This window comes from Acomys russatus, chromosome 14, assembly GCF_903995435.1.
Source record: "Acomys russatus chromosome 14, mAcoRus1.1, whole genome shotgun sequence".
NCBI lineage: Eukaryota > Metazoa > Chordata > Mammalia > Rodentia > Muridae > Acomys > Acomys russatus.
Genome location: NC_067150.1, coordinates 26,302,915 through 26,316,128, shown reverse-complemented (window position 1 = coordinate 26,316,128; position 13,214 = coordinate 26,302,915). Strand labels below are relative to the sequence as shown.

At 45.5% G+C, this 13,214-nt stretch overlaps 1 protein-coding gene across 5 annotated transcripts in view; it reads right to left on the bottom strand.

The window, feature by feature from the left end:
- Positions 1-13,214, bottom strand: part of Ets1 (ETS proto-oncogene 1, transcription factor) — a 94,966-nt gene that overhangs the window by 61,218 nt on the left and 20,534 nt on the right. The window contains exon 1 of one of the 5 annotated variants that reach the window (XM_051156139.1): positions 1,816-2,210. The exons of 3 other annotated variants lie outside the window; for them this stretch is intronic. In XM_051156139.1, coding sequence (XP_051012096.1) covers positions 1,816-1,897 — 82 coding nt within the window. In that variant the 5' untranslated portion in view covers positions 1,898-2,210. Of the gene's footprint in view, positions 1-1,815; positions 2,211-13,214 lie in introns of those variants that run through there. One more of the 5 variants, XM_051156137.1, reaches the window with a different exon arrangement.

The following is a 13,214-nucleotide window of genomic DNA, read 5'->3' as shown; positions in this document are numbered from 1 at the left end:
ATAGTGCTCAAAATTGTCATGAATACACTATATAGCCCAGGTTGGCATCCAACTTGCATTCCTTGAACACCTTTTTTGATCAAAAAAGCCAAAGTAAAGGTACTTCGTACAATGAATATTGATGGCAGCATTAGGCCTACCTAGCTCTATTTTAGCAGCGGGACAGCTCAATAAAGTTAACTTCTCATAATTTATTTTTATCAATAACTGATGTAACAGAATGAAATGCTTTAAAATCTCAAATATTTAATATTAAACTACCAAAACACATGCTTCAGCTATCTGCTATGATCTAAAACACGTGCAGCCAGGGGCTCTCGTTCCCTGCCAGCATGAAAGATCCACTGCAGGTAGGTGAGTACGATGTTTCCCAGACACTCAAACCTGTCTCTTCCCCATAAACACACACAGCACATGCAAACAAGTCATTCTTAGGGGAAGGGCCTATTAGCTGAGTCTATATCTTCTCTGTGAACTGTCCCTTCACTTCTTGATATATATGGTTTCAATCAAGTGTAACCCAGAGAACTTTTGGCTCCTGTGAACACCCAAAAAAAGCAACCTTCATTTCTACCTGTAGTTCTAAGTGCCTGAGAAGACTCCACAGCTCTAGGAGAGACCTCAGCTCGGCATGGCTCTGACTGTCATCACATTGTGACAAGCCAGGTTTCTGTACAAAGCAATCCGATGTTGGATGCCAGGAGAGCCTCCAGAAGGGATGGCATAAAAATGTCTTTTTTTTTTTTTTTTAAACAATTTGAAGCATACCACAATGTCAAAACCTCATCTTGGCTTGTATTGAAAGGTTAAAGAAAGGGTTAAATGCACAATTCAGAGCCAAAGGTCGGTTGGGGATAGCAACTAAACTTCTGATAATCAGACCCAATGGAGGTGTATGCCCTGACAGCTTATTATTTTCCAAAATGCATTACATTTTCCCTGCATCCTTTTACATCTTCCACCTCTCTATCCTAAACGAAGGCACATTCCCTCTCAAATTGTGCTAGCTTCAGGAATCCTGAAGGGTTGACCCCATCTGTTGAGCACTAAAATTTCCTTCCAAGACAAAACTCGGTGTCTTTACTATCCCTCTCTTCTTTAAATCCTTTAAGCCTGCTAAATGAAACCATGAACCAAAGACACTTAAGTCACATCTGCTAGTGGGATGCTTTCCTTCTTCTAGGACCTTTGGTACCAGAGGACAAAACATGGCAGATTAGAAAGCCAGTAAAGTTAGTAACCTACATGAAACGGGAAGGAATCAGACTTTGCAAAAGTTAAACAGATTAATTTCATTTCTCCTCCCACTACCTCCTCCTCAACCTAGAAAAGAGGAGTGAGGCTCTAAGGGACAGGGGCGCTCAGGATACAAGAGTGCTTGAAGGCCAGGCAGCTCGCCAAACACCATTTCAGCACTCCGCAGGACCCTCCCATCAAGTTCCAATACTGGGGAGACACAGTAGTGTGTGTGTGGCGCGCGGGGTGGGGGGGGCAGGAGGAAGGTTGACCTGAGAGGTATTGTCAGCCCCTCTTGCTAACGTTAAGGAATACTACCAGAAGGTTCTTGCTTATGTGGGAAAATTGAAACACTGGAATTAGGGCTCTAGGAAGTCTATAAGCTTTTTTCCATTAGTCACAAAAACGCAGCTGTGAAAATAAACACACACACTCCCCAAAGAAAAAAAGCAAGGGTCTTGGGCCACCAACAGTCCTCCTGGCCTCTGCATCCCCGGCTCCTGAGGGAGCAGCGCAGCCCAAAGGGGAAGTGGAGGGGGCACGGGGCTGGAATGGGGGGACCTCACTGTCGCCACTCACCCGGGGAAGGGAAAAGCTCCAGATCCACTTTTTCTGTCTTGATGATGGTGAGAGTCGGCTTGAGATCGACGGCCGCCTTCATGGTGCCCGGAGTTGAGGGGGCCGGCGGGATGAGAGCAAGTTTGCTGTAACTGTTGTTTTGCTTTTTAATGGGGATTTTGAACCCGAGGGAAAGGGGACAGAGCGAAGATGACTTTCCTCCCTAAAAATCTCAAATTCGCGCTGACTGCCCCGCGGGAAGGTGTGCGCCCAGCCAGTCCGCGCGAAGTTGGCACTTGGCGGAGCAGAGAGCGCGCTCGGGTCCCAGCCTCGCCCGCGCCTCGCCCGCTCGCTCCTCGGTCCCGGCGCTCGCTCCGCTGGCCGGCGCTGGCGCTGTGCTGCTCGCCTCCGCTTTAGGGCGTTCCTCACGGAGCCCAGGCCCAGGGTCCCAGCGCCTGCCCTGCCCACTCGCTCGGGCGGTGGGGCGGGGCGGCAGGGGCGGGGCCTATCGCCTGCAGCCAATCAGCGCCCGCCTCCCAAAAGCGAAAGGAAGGGCGGGCGCGGTTAGGCGCGCCTTGCAATCCCAGCGAGCCGGGGGCCTCAGCCCACCACTGGTAAGGATGGCTGGTGCGCCGGTCGCTGGCGTGCAGGGGCTGCTGCCACGGTCTGGGGAAAGTCCGTCTGATTCTGCACGCATTCTTGAGGGCTTGGTCACCCGCGGCGGCCCGCTCCAGTAGCGGCATAGTTTTCCAAGTGCGTGTACATCATTCATTGACAAAGCTTGACACACAGGACGTGAGACGTGGATGTTCAACGAGGGGCGCGTGCGGGGGATTCCACAGCGGGTGTCCTAGGAGGGCTCCAGCCGAGACATGACTCAGAATCCCACCAGTAGAATGGTCAAGTGGCAAGGGCAGCGCTGATAAGCAGAACCCTAAATCAGCTTCACTAAAGCTCAGAACCAAGCCTATTGGAAACCCTCCAAAAAATAAAAAATAAAAAAACAAAGAAAGAAACAAAAACTCAAGCTCCAAAACTCTTGGATTAGCCAGGGAATCCAGAACCTGTAACTGAGTTCCTAATTTTCTGTTTCTCTAATTATTTTACTATTGTCTGACACTTTGTCTTTCAGACATTACTCTAATGAGAAAGAAAAAAAAAATGTCCAACATCGTTTCCTTCATTGGCACATCCACTCTGGTATAAACCTCCGGGGTTCGTCACTAGTCCACAGGAGCACAGTGCACATCCTCCCAAGCCGCCAGATAACAAGATGAGCGGGGATAATGCATAATTTGCCACGGATAATGAGCTACTATACATCGAGATAGTTGGTGTTAATTAACAAATCATCCAGGACATGGTAGCGCATGTGTAGCTGGAGCAAGGCATTGACATCTACCTTTGATTAAAAGACAACATAAATCTTCCTGAGCTACCTCAGGGAAAGCTATTCTTAGTACTGTTTCCTGAGTTCTGAGCATGTGTTGAACGGCAACTGTAACTTCTGCTGTAGTAAACTTTATTGCACCTGCTAACTTTCATCTAAGCATGGAAAATTTCCCCCTTTGAGCCTGAGCAACATGCAGGTTTCTCAAAGCAAATGGTGGTGGGGGGGAGGCTACTTATATGCACGCAGTTGAGACACTTAAAGAAGTTCACTGCGATCTAGCTATAAGCATTTTCCACCCTGGCAACAATGCGGGAATGTGTCCTTTGTAAAGCTTCCACGGTGATCATCAGTTCGTGTTCCTGTCCCTAGCCTGTCCTCAAGTGCAGAAGCTCAAAATGTTCTCATGTCCAAATCAGAAGGTACGGTTGGGATGGCTCCGACAGCAAATGTTCACAGCAGCATTAATCCTGTGTAGAGCCTTGGATCCAGCTGAATCTTCCTGGAGGGTGAGAAGCACTGATGGAGAGCCAGTTAAGATACTCTTTACATGTCAGAGACAGTAATAATCTTATTAGGGCTGTAGCTCGCTCAGTTAATGTTTGACAAATGGAATTTGCATTCTCTTTATAACACAAGAGTGTTTGTATTCCCAAACATTCTTACAGAGTTTCAAAAAAAAAAAAAAAAAATCACTATGTTTTACCTACCAGAAATCATGTGCTTTGTCAAGCCTAGGACATTATAGGCATTCAGTAAATATTTCTTGAGTGAAGAACTATCAGCTTCCTGGTCACTCGGGCTTTTACTTTACTACTGCTTATAAAAATGACTTAAAAAGGTGTCAGAAACTCTGCAGGGAGAGCTGCCATTTTGTTCCTTATGGTAAAATAGAACTCCCGTCCCCGCTACTGTGCCCACTTCCGTTAACATGTGGTCCAGCTTACCTACCAGCCTTCCATGTACCTGAGCGCATTATTCAAGATGGATGATTTTTAAGGCCCTTTGGGAGAGGTAAGAAATGCCTCTTTTGAGTTTGCTTTCTACTGGGAGAAAATAGCTTCATATCTTTAAAAATCCTTAGACTCTAGCTAATTATATCTGACCAAGGCCTGGGACTCTGGAGAATATGGATATCAAGCCCAACAAAAATCAAGACAAGAGTCACCTTTATAGATGGATTTCCTTATCACCAGGAGCATACAACAGGAAAAATAATAATTTCCCCTGTTCTTCCCTCACTCCAGCTCCAAACTCATTAGGTATATAAGAATACGTTTAATGTCAAATAGTCGTGGAAGACATAACCTTCCTCTCCAGAAATGTGCTAGAATACTCTGCATTTTGAATCTTTAAAAATATGCCTCATTGACAGTAGGCACCAAAACATTCAGACCACTAACGACCGGTCCCAGGCGAGTTCATGACTCACAGATGTTGACTTACTGGTATAAATGTAAGTTTAAAGGGGGAAAAAAAACCCCAAGCTCTCAAGCTCTCAGCTAACAACCTGTCTAAGCTGCACGGTTGGTCTCCTTTCAGTCTGAGAAAAGCCTACAGTCCCTGCCATACTCTGAAAAACACTTCAAAAACTGAACTCTGTACCAAGCAGTTTCTGTTAAGTTCAATGCAAAGCACAGGGGTAAGAAAAATGTCCAGGACTTCAGTCTCTACCATCACCAAGCAACACTAAAATGGAAAAATCGGGGACAGGGAGGAAATTAAAATAACTATTAATTAAACTATAATTCCAAAAGGCCTTAGGGTCAGTTTAGGAACTAAGGCAGGGACTCAGAAGGTGGCCTTGCTGACTGAAGGCCAGCTCTGTGACCTCACCAGGGTCACTTAACCTTTCTCGTGTCACAACCTCATCTCTGCTTCAGGGAATGAAGCCAGCTACCGCCACCACCACCACCACCCCCTCCCCCACACACACACACTGGATCTTCCTAGCTTGTAATAGAGACTCATTAGCTATTGTTTGAGGAGTATAATAAACAATGGACCATAAGAGAGCGGCTGTTGCTCGGGAGAAAGGAGGATGGTGGGGGTGACTTGAGGGCTTATTTGGCCCAGAAACCTCTGTAATAAACAAAGATAGTGAGCAGTGTGGGTTGAGAAGTGAGATTCTGGTTTTTTTGTTTTGTTTTGTTTTGGTTTGGGGTTTTTTGTTTGTTTGTTTGTTTGTTTTTTGTTTTTTTTTTACTTAACCAACTTAATCTGCTAAATTATGACAGGTGACTCACTTAATCCTAAAACTTGGGTTCCCCATGTTTGAAGCAGGGAAAATAAGGACACCCACATTTTAAGATTATCGGTATGATTAAATGAGGCCATGCAGACAACGCTTTAGCAGAATGTCTAGGGTAGGAAAGTGTTCAATTAACCTCAAAGGATTATTATTGCCTTTAGGATCCAGAGTAAGGGAGAGTGTGTGAGAAATCACTTTAAGTCTTTCTCTCTGGGCATCTCTGTGAAGTAGATCAGATGCTTAGCTAACTAAATAGTCACAGGGAAGAGTTCGGACAACTATCAGGTTGAGTATTAAAACCCACCGCCCTGGCATGGTTCTTGAGCACAGGACTACCCAGCTGTAGCCTTGCTCCAGAAACTCCAGCAGAAAACCCTGCGGATTTGTATTTGTTCTGAAAGTCAAAGAAAAGGGACTATCCTAGATCACAGTGGAAGCAAGACCTTAGACTTTCATCACCATGTGGTTCAACGAGATAGAAGCCCGTTAGTGACTTCCATGGACAGCCCTCCTCGTCGCCACAAGGGAAAAACTGAGCTTACCCTTGTCACACAAGCTCAATATCACGTGGATCAGAACAGGTAGGTAACCAAGCAGTTTCCAGAAATCTAGCAAGACCCCTGTGTTGTCCTGAGCAAGTATATTGCAGACTAACCACCCTAAATTCCCTGTGGGAGACAGCTTGGCATGGGCTACAGGGAGAAAAGGGGTCTGGCTTGGCGCGATTGCTGTCTGCAGTTTCTTAGGCTATAATTAAGAGCCATTCAACTGCATCTGCAGCCCCAACAATGTGGGATGGATTGGCCTAATCCACAGACCAAGCGACATTTTAAAAATCCATCCGTTTAGACATCACGTATTCTTCTCACAGCAAATCAGACTTGGCACAGACAGTGAAGGGAGAGGAACTGCCGATCAACACTGCATTCTTGGGAATCTTCTTCACGCGCGGTGGGGTCGGTCAGCTTGTTTCCTTAACCTCACTGAACATCTTTCTAGGGACTGTCGTTTTCTGGGCCAGGAGAAGGCAGAATATAGACTGTCTTATAAGCCTTCGGAGATCTTATCATTTGGATCGCAGTTTAACTTGTTCTAAACTGGACTCATGGCGAGAGGGAGAAATGAGGGCTTGGCACAGATGGCAAGAGAACCGGGTTCTTGAACAACATGGTAAAAGGCCCTAGCAACAGGCTTTTACCCCATGGCAACAGGACTCCATCCTACCCCTAGGGTTTCAAGTGGTTTCTTTCTGCCCCTCATCTTACCAAGATTTTCGTTTAGGTTATAAAGACAATGCCAAACTTCAAAACAGATTTTTTATTCCGATAGGGATGGCTTGAATTTTACATCCACATAATCTCACTGTGAAGTCTTCCCCCTTCCCCGATCATTTTTTAAATGCCAAGCCAGTCCATCCAGAAGACTTAGATGTGCCACACTGGAGATACAGGGGCAGAGATGATGTGATGGATTTGTTTATTCATTCTGTTTCTGGAGTTTGGAGTCAAGCGAAGGAAGCCAATAGGTGCTAGAAGAAACAGCCCTGGCAGAAGACAGTAAAGGAATAGAAGGGGTTTCCTCTGGAGATGAGAGAGGAATGAGCAAAGGCAAAGGAGTAGAGTCAAAGTGACTTTACATCCTTGTCTTTCTAGATCTTGGGTCCCCGAGAATCAAGGATGAAATTAGAACCTGCCAACGAATCCAGGATTTTCATGAAGCCAACTCAAACGTCCTACATGGCCAACAGCCATGGAACTAGGCGAAGGAACTCTGAGAGCCTCACACTGAAAGAACCACAAAGAACATAGCGTAGAAGCTGTGTGGCAGGGCCCTAGGAGATCACGGAAAATGCCAAGGCAGGTCACACTTGAATGTATGGAGTATTTCTCAGCATTTCTTTCCTCACATGGACATTTGCCATTAAGAAAGAATTTCCTTCTTCGAAACTTTATCTCCTCCCAACAAGACATGTCTTTTGTGTTCAGCAGCCTGAGTGCCTGCATGGTACGTGTTGAAATATGCGTGTCTGTCTCCTCCATTTTTATTATGCCCTATGCCATGAAGCTAAATACAGCTGGAGCTCAATAAATAATTATATTTCATTAATAAGCAGGTGACTTCCTAACCTCTCAAATACAGATCCTTGCAGAAAAAAAAAATAAAAATAAAAATAAAAATCATTTACTAGTTTGGTTTCACCTAAAAGTAAGACAAAGTTGCCCAAATCTTACATTAAAGAACTAAACAACTCTCTTCTTACTGAAAAGATCCTTCTGGTGTTTTATTCTAGTTTATTCTGCTTCACTCTGCTCATCCTCCCATCCACTGAGTGCTTCAAGTGGCGGCAAGATCACAATATTCATTTGACTCTTCATCCATGTGGTCACACACATAGTTGTTTATGGAGACTGGCCTTTGGCTCACCAAATGGCAAGCGAAGTATTTCATTGTCGGTCTGAACACTTTACGAAGCATGCTGCTCATTTCTCAGACTCTACTCGGAAGCCATCTTGGGCCTTTCTCAACCTGAATCTTCCATTTCCCTGACCACCATAAACACCAGTGACACCGCAGCTACACATGTTACTTGTAAGGTAGGGAAGATCCACGCAATGAACTCAAGTCTGTGTGCCTTTAGAAAGGCACAGCTCCCAGGACGGTTTGCATTTCCAAATGTATCCATTCACGATAAAGGAATGAATGGGTGGCTGAGCAGTACAAATGGGATCGTGGTGAGGATGTTGAGTGGGGCAGGGAAAGCCACTGAGCCGCAGGTGCCCGAGTAGCACGCAGGGACATGTAAAGGCGGCTAACCTCTCTTGCGGTGATAGAATCATACTCGCTGCATCCGTTTGTGTCTGTGAGTGGATAATCAAGATGTAGCAACAGAAAATCTGGCTAATCCACAGCCATGGAAACTAAGAAATCCATGGGCTGTGATTGGAACTGTGAACAAACACACATTAATTCTCATCTCTTTTTCCAAGATTGAAAAACAAGAAAAGCTCACATGAGTCATACTGGGAAAGCAGTACTAACAGTAAACACATTCTGAGTACATTCCTACACTCATCCACAGATATCTTGCTTCCATTAATTAAGCATCCTTCCTTGAGCCCCATGACAGTTTCGTAATGAATTAATAGGAATTCCAGCTTTATCATTATTAACACTAATAACAGAGGATCTAGAATACACAGCACTTGCTGAATTCTCAAGCTGTTTCAAATCTAGGTGCTGACTCAGTGTGTGTGTGTGTGTGTGTGTGTGTGTGTGTGTGTGTGTGTGTGTATGCAAATTCCTGGAAAGTGTGATTAAAATCTGAGTCCCGTGAATACAAGGGGACATAAATCTGGAAAGACAACATTAGGGTGGCCAATATAACAGTATAATTATTCACATTTGCTTTTTTTTTTCTGAGTACCACCAAATATGGGACCCCTGTAAAACTGACAGATGAAAACCAGCCTCAAGAAGGGATATGTCCTCTTTGCTAGGATTGCAGCTCACACCTGACGCTATGTTATAAAGTCTCAAAGAGAGACATGAAATCTCTTTTCATCTGCAAGGCACCAGCTGTGCTTCCTCCACACCATGCCTCAGCTTCATGATGGAATAGAAGTGAGGGGGCCAGCACAGGCGATGACGCACAGCTCAGCTCAGCTCTCAGGATTGGTTCCCATGCACTGAAACTCCTTCTTCCCTGGAGACGGTGAAGAGGAGAGAAGCGAAGGCCACATGTATGTCCTGTGAGGACGCCTGATAACCCCTCAAGCCTGTGAAGTCACATGTGGTCCAGAGCTCAGGGCCTAAAATGACAGCTCAGGAGAGGAGAGATGCAGAGTAAAGAAGGAAGCATCTACAAGCTCCCTCTTAATGGAAGCGCTTTTCATCTGCGATCCTAAACACGTGTTCTCCCAGATTGGGAAACCAGCCCAAAAGACTTCTTCACAAAGGGGCCTTGGGTGGGACGCACCCCGAGGGACCCATTGGGTGGGGGAGGAGCACAGCTGGGTGGGGAGCTGGGGAGCTAGCTGGCAGCTGACTGAGAGGAAAGAACAAAAGGCAGGCAGCTCCCATGTGGCAGGTTCCCAGGAGAGATCTCTTTCCAGGAATTAAAAATTCTAAATAATGTTGAGAATTTAAAAAAATAAATACATATCAGAAAGACTTTGGACATTTCTTTTAGGCAATTCCACAATGCTGAGAGAAACCTGATGGTTGACAACAGCTATTTCACATCCAGAAAAGATCCAGTGCTCACATAGATGCCTGTATTTTAGGATTAATGAGGGTTTTTTTCCTCCCTTGGAGAACCTTTCTGTTAGTTGAATTGAACTGAGTTGTAGAGGTAAGGAGGCAATTCCAAAAGATGTTCTCACTTCCAAACACTTGCAGCTCTCAGGATTCAGGGTCCTCATTGTGTGAACCACAGCATTAAACTCTAAAACACCTCAGGAGACAAGGAAATAGAGTGGTAAGTGACAAGCCTGAGCAGTGTAGAATCGAGAGCTGGCTCATGTGCTTGGCCACTCTCTGTCCACTTGGCTTTGACTTCAAAAAGTCCTCAATTTCTTCCTTTGTCAAAGGAGGTGGGGAAAGCGCCCGATTCAGAGTTAGGTTGAATGTGATATAAATGTGTGTCCGGTTTATTATTTATATTGTGTCGGACAGAGAATATGTATCCAAGAACTCTTAGCTGCTGTTGCCGCCCTTAAAATTCAGAATTGACCCTAGAGTGGTAACATAAGCCTGCAATCCCGGCATTTGAGGTACGGAGGCAGGAAGATGTGTGTGGGTGTGGGGGCAGGGGCTCAAAGTCCTCTTTGGCATAATAATTAATGTTAATTGTCAACTTGACAGAACGTAGAATCACCTGGGAAATAGACGTCTGAGTATGCCTCTGGGAAAGTATCTCGATTTCATTCATTGGAGTGGGAAGATCCACCCACTGTAGGTGGTGCCCTTCCCTGGCTGGCTCCATGGATTGTGTAGGTGGGGAAAAGCTGCTGAGCTGCAGCAAACTTTCCTCTCTCCCTGCTCTCTGACTGAGGACGCCAAGGGAACGGCGGCTGCATTGACTTGCCCATCTCAACACTCAGTACTTGAACTATGAGAAAGAAAGAAAGAAAGAAAGAAAGAAAGAAAGAAAGAAAGAAAGAAAGTAAAGGAAAGAAAGAAAGAGGAAAAATACCCTTTCACCCTTAAATCTTCTTTATCACACAAACAGGAAAAGAAACCGGGACACTTGGCAACATAGCAAGCTCAAGAACTGCTATAGCTGCACGAGACCCTAGCTAACCTCACCCATCCTACTCCACCCAGCTCTACCCACTCCAATAGTGTGCCTTTTGATTTAGTGCACACAAACTTTTCAAGAATGTTAATCCAAACCACTGGACACTGTTTTTGTCACAAACAGATTAGACCCTGGCGCCCCTCTTGGCGTATGCCGTTAACTCAGACACAGGGAGTAAAGATAATGTCAAGCAAATAAATCACCCAACTCCTTGATACTGTTCCCTTGTAGATGGAAAGAGATCCAGTCCCATTATGAAGATGTGAGACACAGCTGAGCCAATTCTAGTCACAAGCTCATAGCTGTACTACCAATCAATAGCAAAGATGTGTTCATACCTCCCGGGTTCCTTTCCAAAACTGGTCCTTTTCTCTGAGGTGGAAGATGTGATGGCCATGCAATGATTTTGTACAACATGAGAGAAATCGTATCTTCTTAAAGCAGCTGCCTCGCCATTTATTCAACTTCCCATGAGTGCAGGAATTGATGGAAACTCATCTCTAACCCATGTCAGCGACAGGGTTAGAGAATTATGTGCAGCCCCTAAAAACTCGGGTCTGCTGTCCGGATGTGAAATGACATTTTACTCGCTGCGGATGGTCATCTGCATGGACTAGTTGCCCCAAAGAATCTTGGGAAATGCTACGACATTACTCAGGGCTGCCAACCTGAACCATCACTGCTCCAACCCCCCCTCCCCCCCGCCCTTAGCAACACAGATCTTCTTTTTAGGGGACTTCAGCTACATTATTTGCATTCTGGCATTGCCATTGCCTGGCCCCTTGCCAACACGGCTGGCAGTATGGGACTCACACCATCACCTCATTTGCCTACTCCGCCTTGGCAAGACCAGTTCGGTATTGTTGGAAAAGCTAAGTTAATTGGTGTTTCTGGGTGTGTTTGGTTAACTCACCCCACCTTAGCTCCAAGTTAGTAAAAGTGTAGTTTTGCCCTTTCCAAGAGCCACAGCAAATAAATGGTGGGGAAATCCTCCAAAAGGCACATGGCTGGGTCCTCTGGCTTGCCTTTTCTTTCCTCTCTTTTTCTTTCCAGTGACTTTGGGGAGGTTTGGGCACTGATCCTGCACACACAATGCACTTCTTGTTCATCTTTTCTCTGCAGAGCAGCCCTGAATAGCTCTGTCTAAAATTATAAGTAGGGGCAGCCCCAGGCTGCAAGAGATCAGAGCTCTCATGCTGGGTTTCAACAAAGACCCTGCTCTTTCCCAACAATTAGCCGCGCAAAAAAGGACATCTATCTCCCTCTATTAAACCCACCACGTGCCTTCAAGTCAGCCCATTGTAAAGCTAATTAAATAACACGCCTCTCTCCACATGCAGGTCTCCTGATTAGCTTCTCTCAGCCAGAAACTTTTGCAAAGAGCCTAGAGATAGGCATGCCAATCTTCTCTTACTCAGAAGCCCTACCCCCCCACACATCAGCAATTAGCCATAGCCCTTGAAAAGTCACTCTTATCAATACCAAGGAATCCATTCATGGTCCCATTTCCCTCAGAGCTCAGTCTAGTCTCTCCCAGCTTGACAGCAGAGACCAAACTGACATTCTTTTGAAAATGCCTTATTCAGGAAGGCAGAAGAGTCTAGTACAGTGTGGTCTTTGGAGAGCGTCTACCCACAACGGAGCCACTGGAGTGAAGCATTGGTGAAAGCTTTTGACAGAGCCAGAAGCAGAGGGAGTCAAGGAACCTTGGGAGGCTGTTCCTTTGTACAGGGAGGCCTTGGACCTAGGTAAAAGGCAAGCACAGGCTTCTAGGAAGGCATTACACACACAGGAGAGCTGGGGCACAAAGAATTATTTCCATAAGCTCTTGTTAAGCATCATGCTGAAGTAAAACAGCACTCCAACCCTCCCTATGGCCAGGCAGGTAGGATCCGGATGAAGGCCCAAATCTGGTCCTATTTCCTCTTCCATCTAATTTCTTCTTTTCTCTCACAAAAGGCCCTTGCTCTCTAGCTAGCAGCCCTGGACTTTTTGGAACTTGGGGTTATATGCTTTTGTGCACTTTTGCAAGTCCTAATACAACTTCCTCACTGTGCAGGCAAGACTGAGCAGCAAACATCTCCTCCCAGATATGATGTCCAGGATCTTCCCTGCTGGAATCACTCACTTCCTCCTCGGAGCCTTCACTTCTGATGGAGCAACTGTTACATTAATGAAGATAATCAGAGCCTCGGTCCTCCCCCTCCCTCCCAAGTACAGGAACCACATTCAAATCAAATTTTAATTTCCAGCTTAAAATAAAATTACTTGGGTATACCAAAAGTCTGATCAAGTTAGGAAAATACATAACTGAATACAGAAATGAGGAGTGAATGGATGAATGGATGAATGAAATGAAACTATTTTATGTTAAATATGGTCTGAGATGGTTCAGCTCACTCTACTACTGATTCGTCATCACTATAGTTGTTCTTTTTGCTTGGAAAGAGGGACTGCTATTTTACAGCATGGGTCTCCCT